Source organism: Anomaloglossus baeobatrachus, chromosome 2, assembly GCF_048569485.1.
Source record: "Anomaloglossus baeobatrachus isolate aAnoBae1 chromosome 2, aAnoBae1.hap1, whole genome shotgun sequence".
Taxonomy (NCBI): domain Eukaryota; kingdom Metazoa; phylum Chordata; class Amphibia; order Anura; family Aromobatidae; genus Anomaloglossus; species Anomaloglossus baeobatrachus.
Window position 1 is genome coordinate 173916063 of NC_134354.1, and position 17307 is coordinate 173933369.

General features: G+C 50.6%; 1 protein-coding gene across 4 annotated transcripts in view; it reads left to right on the plus strand.

Moving 5' to 3' along the window:
* The first annotated feature begins 4098 nt into the window (after positions 1-4098).
* SHROOM2 (shroom family member 2) overlaps positions 4099-17307 on the plus strand; it is a 256754-nt gene continuing 243545 nt past the window's right edge. Inside the window, exon 1 of one of the 4 annotated variants that reach the window (XM_075335491.1) lies at positions 4099-4698. In XM_075335491.1, the coding sequence (XP_075191606.1) occupies positions 4489-4698 (210 nt within the window). In that variant the 5' untranslated portion in view covers positions 4099-4488. The remainder of the gene's footprint in view (positions 4699-17307) is intronic. The other 3 variants (XM_075335489.1, XM_075335488.1, XM_075335490.1) reach the window with 3 other exon arrangements.

A 17307-nucleotide genomic window follows, 5' to 3' on the forward strand; every position in this document is an offset into this window, starting at 1 on the left:
CGGAGAAGCTGCCTGACCTGATAAACATGTACAATAACATCCCCTGTGGTTCTACCAAATGCACACCGGCGTATCTGATGAGAGCCCGACCGGGCCGGCTGCCGGTGGACCTGGAAATGGACCTGGAGGTTCCAGAGGCCCTCCCTTCGACTGCAGACTGGGATACCCGGCAGCAAGCGCAGTACCGACGGATCCAAGAATATGTGGAGAAGAATCTACGTCAGAGCCGAGAAAAACAAGAACAGTGCTTCAGCAGGCGGGCTCCAGCCGTTCCCTTTGAGCCCGGAGATGTAGTGCTGAAACGGAAGAGAAGAACCCATAAGCTTGATGATCAGTGGGAGAAGACCCCGTACGTCATACAGCCCACCGAATAGGAGAACGAGAAGACTTATCTAATTAGCCGCGACCAGGGGAAGACCTCGGCTACAGTTTCCAGGGACCACCTGAAGAGGTGCCCACCCCCATTGAGATCGGCAAACGAAATTCCGGTTCCCATACCGAATGGGGAGAAAGAAAAAGAGGTGATCCACACAGTGATGGGTGACTTTCCAGCAGACTGGCCTATGCAGAACGGTGCGCTGATTGTTCCGGTGATAATGTTCCCACAACCCGTGGAAGAAATGGAAACGGAAATAACCGCCAGTGAACCAGTGCCCAGGGATGCACCTATACCAAGCCCCCGTAGGTCTCCACCTGCCATACATGACATGCGGGAAGAGGAACCGGTTGTCTCCCCTGTCCCATCGCCCGCTACTAACGACATTGGGCCCCGAAGGTCCACACGCCCCAACCTAGGTAGGCCCCCGCTTAGGTATAGGGAAACTACCATCTAGGGGTGCAGCATGTTGATTGTGTAAATAACTGAATGAATGAACACCAATTACCCGAATACTTCACCTGATTGCCGTCCGTAAAGAAGAAAGTTGTCCCCGTGGGGACTTTATGTGCTCCCACTAACCCCCTTCCAGAGACAAGGCCGAGAACTTGCAGGCCAACCACGAACTTGTGGCCTTGTAAATAATTTATGGGCTGTGTTCCGTTGTCGCCTCCGGAGAGGCAGATTGGAGGAACGACCCGCAGCAGAGCAGGCTGGGGTCCGGCCACCACCAGGACTGGTGGCCATCCTCCGGGGGTCAGGGGTCCCGGTGGACGTGGGGTCCCCTGAAATGACAGCCGGGTGCGAGACACCGTACCCGTTCCCGCTTGGGTGACCTGGAATCGAGTTCCTGCTTCCGGACTGGGGAAGAGGGGTGCTGCCCGTTTCTTAGGGGCAGCATCAAGGTGTAGGTTGCTTGGGTGGGGAAGCGGAGGAACATGAACCCGTCCGTTATTAATAAAAATGTTTTATAGCCATTAGTAACGTTTAAGAGAAAAGACTCCCGTAAGGGAAGAATTAAAAGTATGCTTATTATTATATGTTTTCTATGTTAACTTATATTTTTCAGAAATAAAACCGGTGATGGACGGTCAGCCCGCGGACGGTCTGCATTTCACCAAGGGGGAATGTGACGCCCTGGACTAGCCAGGTAGTCACAAACATAACATCACACACACACACCCTCCCCTGGATAGTCTACATCAGTCAAACAAAATCCTTGTTGCCTCCTCCAGGGTCTGATGTCCACACCAGGTGGGGCGGAGCCAGGCGGTTGGCCCCACCCACCGAGGAGTTCACAGGCCTGGAGGCGGGAAAAGGCAGTTTGTTTACTTTAGTGGAATGGAGGAGTTGAAGTTTGGAGTTGAAAGTGAGAGGACAGAAACCGCTAGTGTCTGGGTAGGAGCCCAGGCACTGTCAGCAAGGTCGGCAGACGGTGGTGGCCGTCTGCAGGAGGTGGTGCGGGTCAGCGGAACCGAACCGGGGAGCAGATCTGTACCAAGCACAAAGGCAGGGCCATCAGACCCCGACCAGGCTAGGAGCCGCCGACAACGGTCAAATCCGAGAGTGACCGGAACCCCAGGGGTTCCCTAACACCCAAGACCCGACAGAAGGCAACCGTCCACACAGTGAGGATAAAGAGCCACTGCCATAGGCTAGAGATCCAAGGGCCAGCGCCTGCGGGCAAAACGGGCTCCTTCGGTACATACACGCCGGGGAGCGGACTACCGTTGGGAAACCATCGGAGTCAACACATTCTACAAAAGCTGCAGGGAAAGACAGCCACCATCAACCTGTCAGGGGAGAGCAAAGACACTGCAGCCGGCTGCGGGACCCATCCATCCAGCCGTTTGGTTTACCAGAGACTCTGTGAATCTGTGCCTGAGTGAGTACAATAGTGCCATCCGGCACCGCGCCGCGCTGCCTCCGCAACCCTGCACCCCAGCTACCCTGCCTCCCCGTACCACCACTGGGCCCCGGGATCACCAACCCCTACCCACGGAGGGGGAACCAACATCCTAGCTGCTCCCTGCCATCACTCCCGGGATCTCCGTCACCAGCAGCGGTGGTGCCCATTATCACCACGACCTGTGGGTGGCGTCACGGACTATCTCCCAAAACAAACCACCCCCTTTTCACTCGTGGACGAGGAGCACTGCTCAAGTCCCCGGGTCCGGCCCACCGCTCGAGCCACCAAGCAGCAGCAGCCCCAGACCCGAGCGTAGCGAGCGCGGCCCCTCCGACACCATGAAGGCAGCACTCTGTGCTCAGTGCCATGGAGGCAGCACACCGCAACCAGTGCTATGGAGGCAGCACTCCGCGCCCAGTACCATGGGGCAGCACTCCGTGCCCAGTACCATGGGACAGCACTCCGTGCCCAGTGCTATGGAGGCAGCACTCCGCGCCCAGTACCATGGGGCAGCACTCCGCGCCCAGTACCATGGGGCAGCACTCCGCGCCCAGTGCTATAGAGGCAGCACTCCGCGCCCAGTGCCATGGGGCAGCACTCAGCGCCCAGTGCCATGGGGCAGCACTCAGCGCCCAGTGCCATGGGGCAGCACTCAGCGCCCAGTGCCATGGGGCAGCACTCAGCGCCCAGTGCCATGGGGCAGCACTCCGCGCCCAGTGCCATGGGGCAGCACTCCGCACCCAGTGCTATGGGGCAGCACTCCGCACCCAGTGCTATGGGGCAGCACTCCGCACCCAGTGCTATGGGGCAGCACTCCGCACCCAGTGCCATGGGGCAGCACTCCGTGCCCAGTGCTATGAAGGCAGCACTCCGTGCCCAGTGCTATGAAGGCAGCACTCAGCGCCCAGTGCCATGGGGCAGCACTCAGCGCCCAGTGCCATGGGGCAGCACTCCGCGCCCAGTGCCATGGGGCAGCACTCCGCGCCCAGTGCTATGGGGCAGCACTCCGCGCCCAGTGCTATGGGGCAGCACTCCGCGCCCAGTGCCATGGGGCAGCACTCCGCGCCCAGTGCTATGAAGGCAGCACTCCGTGCCCAGTGCTATGAAGGCAGCACTCCGCGCCCAGTGCCATGGGGCAGCACTCCGTGCCCAGTGCTATGGAGGCAGCACTCCGCGCCCAGTACCATGGGGCAGCACTCCGCGCCCAGTACCATGGGGCAGCACTCCGCGCCCAGTGCTATGGAGGCAGCACTCCGCGCCCAGTGCCATGGGGCAGCACTCCGCACCCAGTGCTATGGAGGCAGCACTCCGCGCCCAGTGCCATGGGGCAGCACTCCGCACCCAGTGCTATGGAGGCAGCACTCCGCGCCCAGTGCCATGGGGCAGCACTCCGCGCCCAGTGCTATGGGGCAGCACTCCGCGCCCAGTGCCATGGGGCAGCACTCCGTGCCCAGTGCCATGGGGCAGCACTCCGCGCCCAGTGCTATGGGGCAGCACTCCGCGCCCAGTGCTATGGGGCAGCACTCCGCTCCCAGTGCCATGGGGAAGCACTCCGCGCCCAGTGCTATGGAGGCAGCACTCCGCGCCCAGTGCTATGGAGGCAGCACTCTTTGCCCAGTGCCATGGGGCAGCACTCCGCGCCCAGTGCCATGGAGCAGCACTCCGCGCCCAGTGCCATGGGGCAGCACTCCGCGCCCAGTGCCATGGGGCAGCACTCCGCGCCCAGTGCCGTGGAGGTAGCCTCCGTGCCCAGGCACAGCTGATATATGGTAACACTCCATGTGCAGTGACACATTCCCTCCCAGGGATAATCAGTGAGTGATTGCTGGCCAGGAGGGGGATGGGAGGCTCCTGCAGGCCGTGTGTTCTGTACGTGCTGAGCACAACAGGCAGAGAGGGAAGAACAGGAAGAGTCCGCGGCGCTCACCTCCCCGGTGACCGGAGTGTGCTGTGCGGGAAGGGGACGATCTGCGGGACAAAGTGACCGACAACAGGTGGACGGCGAGCTCCGGAGATCTGCACGGAGGTGACGGCGATCTGTGCGGCGAGTCCCGCTCCCCATGGTTCATCCCGAGGAGGGAGGGCAATGGCAGCGCTCGCAGGGCCCGCTCCAGGCTGTGCACTCCTGTCCCGGGGGCCGCTGAGCAGGACTGATGTGTAGCCGGGACCACCCTACTCACAGTGCACACAGCTGGCCAGCACCATGGAGAACCTGGAGAGCAGAGGTGGGCAGGAGAGCTTCCTGCCGGAGGACATGAGGGCTGGCATGGTGGACCAAGGGCAGACCATGATGATGGAGAGGAGGCTGCTGGAGGGCTATCGCTTTGTGGATGTGCTGCTCACTGGAGGGGCTCCGTGGGGATTTACCCTGAAGGGAGGTAAAGAGCATGGAGAACTTCTCATCATTACTAAGGTATGGAAACTTTTTCTCCATAGAGAACTTTTCCTGTAAGACCACCCCCATCCTCCGCTCAGTCCCCTCCAGTTGAGAGAGGGGGCTGTATAAAGAGGAAGGGTACGTCCACACTGGGCAGAATCCCTGCGGATCTGAAGCCGTTTTTTGGGATGAGAATATGATTCTCTAGGGGTCTCATCACTAAGGCACATGTGCTCGCCAGGTAGACCCACCATAGTCCGTGCACGCTCCGCTTTATGGCACATGCATATTACAAGTGGGGGTCTTGCACGTTATTGCCAGTCTACATTGGAAACAGTAGTGATATTTTCCATTAAGGCGGTTATCCAGAGCTGACCTTGGGGTAGGCCTTCATTATTGGAGTAGTGGGTCCAGCCCTTGGAAGGGTACCGTTCCTCACTTTGAGTAGTGGTTGTGCCCGGTATTCCAGTTTTAGCAGACACCGCCGGTCCTAAAGTTATGGCGCTGCACAGGGTGAAGAATAAAGACGGAGTTCTGGCTGGTATTCCATGGGCATATGATTTGTTAGGGGTGCCAAGACTTAGGGGTACTTTGCACACTATGACATCGCAGCTGCGATGTTGGTGGGGTCAAATCGAAAGTGATGCACATCCGGCGTCGCTGTCGACATCGCAGTATGTGAATCCTTTTTACCACGATTAAGGAGCGCAAAAGTGTCGAAATCGTATGGTCTGTGTAGCGTCGGTAATTTCCATATTTTCGGAAGGACCGATGTTACGATGTTGTTCCTCGTTACTGCGGCAGCACACATCGCTGTATGTGAAGCCGCAGGAGCAAGGAACCTCACCTTACCTGCGTCCCGGCTGCAATGCGGAAGGAAGGAGGAGGGCGGGATGTTTACGTCTCGCTCATCTCCACCCCTCTGCTTCTATTGGCCGCCTGCCATGTAATGTCGCTGTGACACCGCATGACCCGCCGGCCAGAGCGACGTCGCAGGGCAGGTTAGTGCATGTGAAGCTGCCGTAACGATAATTTTCGCTACGGCAGCTATCCCAAGATATCGCAGCTGCGACGGGGACTATTGCGCTCGGCATCGCAATCATCGGCTTGTGATGTCGTAGTGTGCGAAGTACCCCTGAGACATACAGTTCTAAAGCTGATGGACTATCCTAAGGGTGGAATATCAGTTTTAAGGTCCTGGAAATAGTCTTCCATCTGTATACTGTCCGAGAGCAAAACCATTTCTGAGGTTTTCACAGAATGTTACAAATATATAAAATCGGTACAATGGGTCTCGAGAGCTGCCAGTGCCTATCTGTGGCATATTCTGTCCCAATGCCCTACACCTTGTCTTAGTGATATACACACATGGTAGGGAGGGTAGCACTTGACATAGCGCCAAGGTGAGACACTCCATGTGGGGCACATCGCAAGCTCCTCAACACCTGAGATCTACTGAGACCCAGATACTGCCATGCGGGTACAAGTGCGGGTATAACTTGCTGTACTTTATTCCCTAAGAGAACAAGTGATGATATTATTTTCTTTGATGTAAAAATGGCAAAGAATTGATTCTGTAGAGACTTGGAATAGTCTGTAGGAGTTGTGAATGTCACGTGCTTGGAGGACAAAAAATGGAGAACTGCGGGCTTCATCCATTGACCAGAATACGGCCATGTCCAGCCCTGTTGTGCCAGGTTTACAGGTATTACGGGAGATGTGACCCCATATCGTCGTGTAAGAGCCCTCCTGTGTGATTTTCGGGGTTTATTATACACCTCACATCTGTCCCATGTGTTTATGGTGGACAGCATTCTCTACTTGTATGTTTTGGATGTTCTCCATGCTATTCCTCTAAGCTCGCTATCTCCTACATTATTTAATGACTTTTCCAATGTCTGATCTTGGGTCTTCCCAGACTTAATGATCACTTTCCATTCTTTCCCATCTTTGTCTCCATCTTCTTCTCAGACTTGTAGCATCAAAAAGAGGGGACTCTCCTCAGGTTTATGTCACTTCAAAAGCCGAGTGTTGTCTAACAAGTGACCTGTATGAAAGGAAATAATTAGAGGGGTGGATAAAGCGATTTATATGTAATAATACGTTGGTGAGGCCGGCAGCCCTACACCCTTCCTCTGCTGCCTGTCATTGTTGGGTTTATATTCTTTTGAGGAGGATCTTGGCCGAGAATAGGAGACACCGGTGTCCGTGCTGTCAGCGGACATGTCTCTGTGGGCCTGTGATGATAGTGGTGTCATGGCTGCTGTCTGACAGTGCAGACTTCTGATGTCACACATCCTCTAAGCTCTTAGTCACCTTACAGTGTAGACATGAGATAAGCGTTGTTCAGCTGACATCCATCACCCCACATGCCACCATGAATATTCCTCTGGTGCCGCTTATCTCAGGGAGTAGCAGAGAAACTGTGGAAGGAACAAGCGCAATAGGGTCTTACCATATAAACACCAGTGGGCAAGTGAGGAGACACTCACCTTATAGGCAGGGCTGTGGAGTCGGTAAGCCAAACCTTCGACTCCGACTCCTCAAATTCTCTTGCACCGACTCCGACTCCGGCTCCGACTCCGACTCCGGCTCCGACTCCGACTCCTACATATATTGCTTATAGTTAGGTGAAAAATTTATTGTAGTACATGAACATGTATATGTGAACATCAGACATTTAATAATTTTTATGATACAATAATCAAGATATTTGGATAGAACATAAAATATATTTATTGGATACAACTTTAGAACACAAAAAACTGTAATAAATTGTAAATATGTAATACACTATGTAATATACAGTAGATTACATATATATCTTGTGTGTGTATATACACTGTATATATATATATATATATATATATATATATTATATATATTACATATTTACAATTTATTAGTTTTTTTGTGTTCTAAAGTTGTATTCCAATAAATATTTTATGTTCTATCCAAATATCTTGATTATTGTATCATAAAAATAATTAAATGTCTAATGTTCACATTGTACTACAATAAATTTTTCACTTAAATATAAGCATTATACTAAATGTTGTTATTTAGTAAAATATTCAGCACATTCTGCATTGCACTACTGTCCCCAATTTATTATATATTTTAGGAGTCGGAGTCGGTGCATTTTATACCGACTCCGACTCCGACTCCACCAAAATGAGCTCCGACTCCGACTCCGACTCCACAGCCCTGCTTATAGGGTTGTCAGTCACAATGAAGAGGTGACTGCAGCCCAGGAGCACAATGTATAAAAACGAGGTACACCCCATCTATCACCAGGGGACAGATGTTGATTTTTCCATTTCTTTATTCTTTGTACAGATCAGATCAACGCGTTTCAGAGATCGACTGTCTCCTTCATCAGGACATCAAGGAACCATCAAACTAGACAATATGATGGTTCCTTAATGTCCTGATGTAGAAGACAGTCGATCTCTGAAATGCATTGACCTGAAGAAAGAAACGCAAAAATAAACATCTGTCCCCTGATGATGGCGTGGCGTACACCCGATCTCCCCTCGTTTTTATATACCTCGGAGTACAATAGGGTTTAATGGATTAATCTGCTCAATACGTAAACTTGCAAGCGAAAAAAATCTCTGCACTACCTGGTGATTGTGAAGATTTTTGTTGTGGTATCATTAGGCTGCTTTCACACATCCGGTTTTTGCAGTGCGGCTAAATCCGGCTCTAAAACCTATGCAACAGATGCGGCGAAAAAAACTGATCCTTTGCATAAGTTTTTACATGCGGCCCGTCCGTTTTTTGCCAGTTGCGGCACACTGCTGAGCATACGCAGTGCAAAAAAGCGCATGCGGCGGCCGGATGCGTTTTTTTTTTTTTGCCGGACAAAAAAACGTGCCAGGCAACGTTCCATTTGGCCGCTGCATTGGCTAAATATGCCGCATCCGGCAAAAACCGTACCGAACGCAAGGCCATGCGGCACAATCTGGCACTAATGAAAGTCTATGCGTAAAAACCGCAACCGGCGGCAAAAAAAACGGTTGCGTTTTTTCTGCAAAGAGCCGGATTGTGCCGCACAGCAAAAACCGGATGTGTGAAAGCAGCCTTAATTAGTGGTATTCCCATCTCCAATATCCTCTCCCAATATGTAGTAGGTATAATAATAATAATAATAATTAATAATAGCAAATACATCCAAATAGAAATGTAATATAGTTCTCCTGATTTATAGCTTTGTCTCTTGCCTCATGTGCAGGGCATTGCAGCTTGGGTATCCATGGTTATAGTCACAAACAACTAACTGTTACTATTTGAGTGGACGTAACCATAGATCTCTAAGCTGCAATGCCTTGCACATGAGGTAAGAGTCAAGGCTTTATCAGGAGATTTATATTACATTTCTAATTGCAGGTATTTGCTAATATTGTTATTACACCTACTACATATTGTGATAGGATCTGGCAGATGGGAATACCCCTTTAAGTGATTCATGACCAGAATAACACAAGCCTCAAACACTTGTCCCTGACTTTCCGTCCTCCCGGTCTTGCTCATCCATGTGACAGAAGCCATAGTGTTGTAAGTGATGTAGCCGCAGCTCGAGTGATGTCTGTGTGTCAGCGGCTGCTAATACTGCAGCTTTCTACCATTATTATTGGTGCCAGTTTTCCCTAAACATGTCTGCTCGTTATAATATACAGAAGTGTTTGTTGGTGAGATCGCTTAATCCCACATTCAGCTACTTCATCTATGAAAGATGGAGTATTAAAGGGTTGTCCCCTACTTTACAGCTTCTACCTAATGAGCCCAACGTCTAAGATAAAAAGCAAAAAGCTACTCCCCTCCTGGACCGGTGCCGCTCCTCATCAACATCTGGCGGGGGACATCATGTGACTACAACAGCCTATAAGCATCTGCCTTCACATTCCCTCTCAGCTGAAATTAAAGGGGCATTTCCATCTCTAATGCGGGCGTCACACGAGACGAGCTATCGTGCGATGCATCGTCGGGGTCACGGTTTTCGTGACGCACATCCGGCATCATTTGTGACGTCGTTTCGTGTGACACCTCCGAGCGCCGCTGAATCGGTCACAAATCGTGAGTCGTGTACACGTCGCTTATTTTTAAAAAATCGTTTATTTTTCATGGCGCCGGTTGTTCATCGTACCCGGGGCAGCACTCATCACTCCGTGTGACACCCCGGGAACGCTGAACTGCAGCTTACCTGCTTCCCGCGGCACCCGCCGCCTATGCGGAAGGAAGGAGGTGGGCGGGATGTTTACGTCCCGTTCATCTCCGCCCCTCTGCTTCTATAGGCCGGCCGCTGTGTGATGTCGCTGTGACGCCGAACGTCCCTCCCCCTTCAGGAAGATGATGTTCGCCGCCCACAGCGAGGTCACTCAGCAGGTAAGTACGTGTGAAGGCGGTTTAACGACTTTGTGCGACACGGGCAGCGATTTGCCCGTGACGCACAAACGACGGGGGCGGGTACGATTGCTCGTGCGATCGCACGATAGATCGTACCGTGTGACGCCCTTTCATAAGATCCTATTCCAATATGTATTAGTAGATACCTCCACTTACAAATATAGTATAGTTCTCCTGATTAGCGATCTTGTTTACCTCATGTGCAGGACCTCCGGTATCCATGGTTATAACCAGTCATATAGTGACAGTTAGTTGCTAGTGGTCATAACCATGGATACCTGAGTTCCTGCAATGCCCTGCACATGAGGTAAGTGACAGTGAATCAGAAGAGCTATAGTACATTCCTAATTGGAGGTATTTGCTAATATTATCATTATTACACCTACTACATATTGCGATAGGAGATGGGAATACCGCTCATGTGCCATAACAATGCCATGCAGTCGCCGGGAGGCCCAGTATCTACATTGCTGATACAAGGACAATGAAAGAGGTGTGTGTGTGTGTGTGTGTGTGTGTGTGTGTGTTGTTTTCTTTTTATTTTTGTTCTTCTCAACAAGAGGAATACAGAACTTGAGAAGGGGTTGTCCAGGTAGTGGTCAGTCCCTTCATGTCTACATTGTGCCGTCTACCTGCGCTCTGCCTGCTTATATCACTCGTGTGGGATATTGCAATCTTTACCTACGGGAGTTAGTGGGAAACGCTACAATAGTCTGCACTGCCGTTACTATGTAGATGGCATGAAGCAAATACTGTATTAAGGAAGCATATAGAAGAAACTCCAGCATCCATGTCTGTATAGAGTGAAACTTCGTCTTTATTTCAAAAAATTCTTTTAAAATTTCATAAAAGCAATGGTCAGGAAAGACGCGTTTTGAACACAAGAGCATCCTTAATCATCTATCCACATCATATACACGAGAGGTTTGAAAAGAGGAACAACCGGATATACCACAGAACAAGACACCTCTGAACAAGATAATTAACATAATATATCAATTTTAAAATAATTTTTTGAAATAAAGCCAAAGTTTTACTCTATACAGACATGGATGCTGGAGTTTTTTCTATATGCTAATTGGACTTCTACCCTCCTTGCACCGTCCTCTTATCCCTCCATGTGGGGAGCTGGAATCCTTCCTGTTTTTCTGTATTAAGGAAGCTGCAGCTCTCACACAAGCTCCCTCAAATTATCTGATTGTGGGGTGCTGAGTGTTGGACACACACAATTAAAAATTGGCGACCGTTAAGGCCCCGTCACACTAAGCAACATCGCTGCTAACGAACAACTTTTGTGACGTAGCAGCGATGTTGCTAGCGATGTTGCTGTGTGTGACATCCAGCAACAACCTGGCCCCTGCTGTGAGGTCGTTGGTTGTTGCTGAATGTCCTGGGCCATTTTTTAGTTGTTGCTGTCCCGCTGTGAAGCACAGATCGCTGTGTGTGACAGCGAGACAGCAACAACTAAATGTGCAGGCAGCAGGAGCCGGCTTCTGCGGAGGCTGGTAACCACAGTAAACATCGGGTAACCAAGAAGCCCTGTCCTTGGTTACCCGATATTTACCTTTGTTACCAGCCTCCGCCGCTCTCCCTGTCAGTGCCGGCTCCTGCTCTGTGCACATGTAGCTGCAGGACACATCGGGTTAATTAACCCGATGTGTGCTGTAGCTAGGAGAGCAGGGAGCCAGCGCTAAGCATTGTGCGCTGCTCCCTGCTCTGTGCACATTTAGCTGCAGGACACATCGGGTTAATTAACCCGATGTGTGCTGTAGCTAGGAGAGCAAGGAGCCAGCGCTCAGTGTGCGCTGCTCCCTGCTCTCTGCACATGTAGCTCAGTGCGCTGGTAACCAAGGTAAATATCGGGTTGGTTACCCGATATTTACCTTAGTTACCAAGAGCAGCATCTTCCACGCGGCGCTGGGGGCTGGTCACTGGTGAGCTCACCAGCAACTCGTGTAGCGACGCTCCAGCGATCCCTGCCAGGTCAGGTTGCTGGTGGGATCGCTGGAGCGTCGCAGTGTGACCAGCAACCTCCTAGCAACTTACCAGCGATCCCTATCGTTGTTGGGATCGCTAGTAAGTTGCTTAGTGTGACTGGACCTTTAGAGGATTTCCGGGTTTAAAATCCTTAACTTCTTATTTGGCCTAGAGCTATTCCTCCCCACCTCCCATAGGCAGGAATGCATGTTTATCTCAATGGGGAGAAGAGAATACATGGTAGCAACTTATCCCCCATGGGAAACAACAATGAAGTGGGTTTGACTTCATTTGCTGTTGGAAGCAAGAGCACATCAACACATAATGATAGGTGGAAGAAGGAGCCAGCGGCTCTGTCCTCCACCAATGTATTTACCACTATCTGCATCCCAGTGATGCAGATAGTGGTGATATTGGGATAGCAACTGTTTGTGTCACGTGACATATAAACTTAAAAAGTCACATTGTAGGACATCCAGGTGTGGTGCCCCCCCAAAAAAGTCTTCTTGCTCCAGTATTCTGGTCTAAAATAAATTCCCTCATAGCATTTTGTCATTCTTGGCGCGCCGTGTCTGGAGGGCCGTCGGCGTGTCTGGAGGGCCGTCGGCGCGCGCCGTGTCTGGAGGGCCGTCGGCGCGCGCCGTGTCTGGAGGGCCGTCGGCGCGCGCCGTGTCTGGAGGGCCGTCGGCGCGCGCCGTGTCTGGAGGGCCGTCGGCGCGCGCCGTGTCTGGAGGGCCGTCGGCGCGCGCCGTGTCTGGAGGGCCGTCGGCGCGCGCCGTGTCTGGAGGCCCGTCGGCGCGCGCCGTTTCTGGAGGGCCGTCGGCGCGCGCCGTGTCTGGAGGGCCAGCGCCGTGTCTGCTCGAGTTGTGTGGAATATAGTGGGTCATGTGTATATTGCTAACCAAACTTTTGAGGGTTTGTGGTTTACATGTGTACATAGGGAAGGCATGTTTATTCTATCACAGGAGGAGTCTATTCACTGCCAGAGTATGTGAGCGTTTGTTTTTGGCTCGTCAGCCTTGAATTCTGTAAAGCTTCCCTTCACGTATGTTGTCTGCTGCCGTATCGGAGAACCCGTGGAAAAATACCAGGCACTCGGCTTCATTGTTCTCGTGTTGTTGCTGGGAAACTCTAGGAGAAAGTAGTGGAGAGCTCCCTGACGTGAATCCTAATTGTGCCGCTCTCTCGGTTTTCCCCTGGATTGTTTTCTGGTAACTTATGCTATTCTAAGTGAATCAACTTATAAAATTCATAAGGGATCCTACAACTAATCAACAATAGTGGAAATAATACAGCCAAAGCAAAAGGGGGCCAAGGGCATGTATCGGGTTACTAACACACGGTAGTGTAAAGAAAAAAAATAGCTTGTCAGCAGATCCAGCCGACATGAGAAAACATTTCTGTGATTGGCAGCGTATATCGGACGGCGCTCACCCATTCAGATCTATGGGTGTGTGCAAAACATTGGACTGTACGCAGATGTCATGAAGATTGATGGCCTATACTTAGGAAAGGTCATCAATGTCTGATCGGCCGGGTACTGCACATCCGCCTCCCAATAAAATCCGTAGGAAGCGGATGTGCAGTACCCAGCTGTGGCCGCTATCAGTAGACGGGGCAGCTCCGGAACTGAGCATTACCAGGCACTTGCTGCTGCCAGCGGCACGAAAACAACTGGTCTGGTGTCAGACCCCGGCCAATCAGACATTGATGACCGAGCCTAAAGGCTACTTTACACGCGTCGATTTCATGTGCGATCGCACCCACCCCCCATCGTTTGTCCACCACAGGCAACTTGTTGCCCGTGTCGCACAAAGTCAGTAACCCCCGTCACACGTACTTACCTCCCGAACGACCTCAATGTGGGCGGCGAACATCCACTTCCTGAAGGGGGAGGGACGTTCGGCGTCACACAGCCACCTGCCAATAGACGCGGAGGGGCGGAGATGAGCGGGACGTAACATCCCGCCCACCTCCTTCCTTCCGCATTGCCAGCGGCCGCCGGTAAGGTGATGTTCATCGTTCGTGGGGTTTCACACGGAGCGATGTGTGCTGCCTCGGGAACGATGAACAACCGGCACGCAGAAGGACGTTTGATATTTTGAAAATGAGCGACGTGTCAACAAGCAACGATAAGGTGAGTATTGTTGCTCGTTCACACTCGCTCGTAGCTGCCACACGCTACAATATATCAAACGAGGCCGGATGTGCGTCACTTACGACGTGACCCCAACGACATATCATAAGATATATCGTAGCGTGTAAAGCCCGCTTTAGGATGGGCCATCAATGTAAAAGTAATGGCCAACCTCATTAAGGTCTCCATCTTCTCCTGACGTGTACGCGATTCTCGCATACAAGAGAATCTGATTTCAGTAAAATGAGCAAGTGAGGGTAATTTGCATAATCCATCCGATTTCTCTCGCATGGGAGAATATATGCTAGTGTGAGCAAACCCCTTAATGAGACCCTGTGAGGCGGTCCGATACGTTCCGGTCCGATGGGCATCGCTGGGGTCTGGCGCCTCCTCTGTTCTTGCGCTCACTATCTTCCTTCTTGTTTCATGTAGATGACGTGTCCTTCGTCCACACAGTGTCCTCCGTTGCGCTCCTGCGCACTTCTTTCTGCCATGCTGAAGGGGGAGCAGAGTACTGTAATGTACATGCGCGGGCGTTCACCTGTGCATTACAGTAATTTGCGCTACCCTCAGCATGGCAGAGAGAAGTGCGCAGGAGCACAACGGAGGACACTGTGGATCATGTAGGATGCATCATCCAAACGAAGGATGACGGCGATCACAAGGATAGAGGGCGTTCAGTCAAACCTCAGGTTCGCTCATCTCTACCCTGCACTTCAACTTCCAAAAAAAAAATCAAGGTTCGAGTTTCGGATGCTTCATGTGCGAACGTCACTCTTGTGAGCAAAGCTGTGTTCAGGTTCGCTTGTTGCTCAGCTCTGTGCAAGACACTTGCAATGTTTGAATAACGCACACTGGGGGTAACATCAGCGCGATCACATGTAGTGTGCAGCCCAACAAATAGTTTGTAAAGCCCACTTGCCCTCCCCCGGAAATGATCTGCTTATGGCTGTGAGCAGAGACTCAAAGTGCCAATCGGTTACTTGCTCCAGGGCTCAGTTCAAGCTCGAGCTAGTGGAGGCTCGGCTCCTTGGTTGCCGGCGAACCGAACCTCCACTGAACCGCTCATCTCTAGTTCACCGATCAGACCGCCCCACAGGTGAGTAGGTAACAGGTTTCCTTTAAGTGAGTCTGTCAGCGCAAAATGACTGTTCAAACCAAGCATAGGTGCTAGTGTACTCTTGACTTGATCAAAATTTTCAGTGCACCTTGTTTTCTCCTTGTTAGTATCTCCACCATCCTGTCCTTGATTGACAGCTCTTTACAGGAGCCAGAGGAGAGGGGAGATAGATGGGAAGCTGTACTGAACTGTTGCTGCACACCAAGGGTGCACCGAGTATCTGTGCTTGGTTTGAGCAGTCATTTTGTACTGAAAAACTGTTCAAAGGGTCTTCTTTTTTTCACCTAACTGCTATGAGAGTAATTTACAGTGCACGTTCTGTCGCGCTGTTTGTCACGGTATGTCTCCCATGACAGGTAATGCTTTCCTATAGTCATATATAGTCAGATACGCTCTTGCGTCCTGCAAAAACCCTCCTAAAACTAGGGCCATATTAAATATTTATTTTCCCTTCTGTGAAACAATGTTCTTCTGATACTACTGATGAGCATTTTCTGTGCCGGCCTCTTGTGGCACTGAATGTTCCTCCGGGCCCCGGGTGGTCTGCGCGCTGCGTGTGCTCATGGATGGAATGTATTCTGTGACTGCGGGATGTGGTATTACATTTTATATCAGAATAAGCCTATCCAAGCAAAGTATAGAAAACCACGAGAGGTGGGAAATGTAAGTTGTGTGCGGGGGGCTGGAGTCTGGGACGTTACCCTCCACCCGTAATCACGTGAGCACTTAGCGGAGCGCCCGGTTTCTTCATGTTGGCCTCTGCCGAGGGTCGTGTGTGTCAGGTTGCAGATAAAGCACACACTTGTGTTTGAGCATTTTCATACACCGCTTACATTCCTCAGCCGGATCCTCAGAGCTTTTCTTTATGCGTAAGGCCCTGTGCGCGCTAGAAAAAGGATTTTTCTCAAGAAATTTCTTGAGTCTAAAAGATTAGCGCACTTGCGTTCAAAAAACGCACCAATAACTCATTGAAAAACGCTTGCCGATTTTGATGCGTTTTTTCCGCAGGTTGGTCCCTGTGTTTTTTTTTTTTTTTTTTCACCATTATCTATGGCAAAAACGCAGGTACCTGCAGAAAAGAAGTGACAGGCTCATTCTTTTTCTCCAGAAATTCTGCAGAAAGAATGTTCTTGAGAAAAAAAACGCAGTGTGCGCACAGATATTTTTTTTTTTTTTTTTTTCCAATAGGTTTTGCTGGGGAATGTCTGCAGAAAGGTACAACCATTTTCTCAAGTAATTTCTGCAGCAAAAACGCAAAAAAAACAAACCGCGGGTAAAGCCACACTGTCTGAAAAAGGCCTAAGATATAGTCACTTATTTTTCTGTAAGAAAGGTGAGCTTTAGTAGGAGTGTGACGAATGGCGGCATCATTTTCTCCTGAGCTCAGCCTTACCGCTAGGCATTGGGTTTGCAATTTTTTTTTTTTTTTTTTTTGTGGGTGGTGGGTTGAAAACACGCTTTCTTTACATAGTTACTTAGGTTGTAAAGAGCTCTAGGTCCATCTAATTCAACCGTCCTCCATTTATTATTTTTTTTTGTAATTGTCATTTATAACCAACAATGTTGTGTGTAGTGAGGAAATCATCCAGCCCTTTTATAAAAGCTGTTATAGTATCTGCCATTACTACCTCTTGTGGTCGGCATTCCACAGTCTGACTGCTCTAACTGTAAAGAACCCTTTCCTATTTAGCTGCTGGAACCGCTTTTCTTCCACTCGCAGGTCCTTAGTATGATCTTTGGAAGGAATAAGTAACATAACGCACATTTTTTTGTCTGAGTTTTTTTCTCCTGGGTAGGGCAAGGTGGCAATTTCTATGTCCTGAGGTGATGGTGTTTTATGCTTAAAAAATGACCCATGTGAAAATAAAACTGACCCAGCGTTTCGGTGAGAAAGCCTCATTGATGACTGGATATGCAGCCGGATATTTTCTCTGGATGGGCCAGATCCGCACTGCAAGAGGCTTTAATATGGCAGCTCCATGAAGGTGTCCAAGTGAGAGTA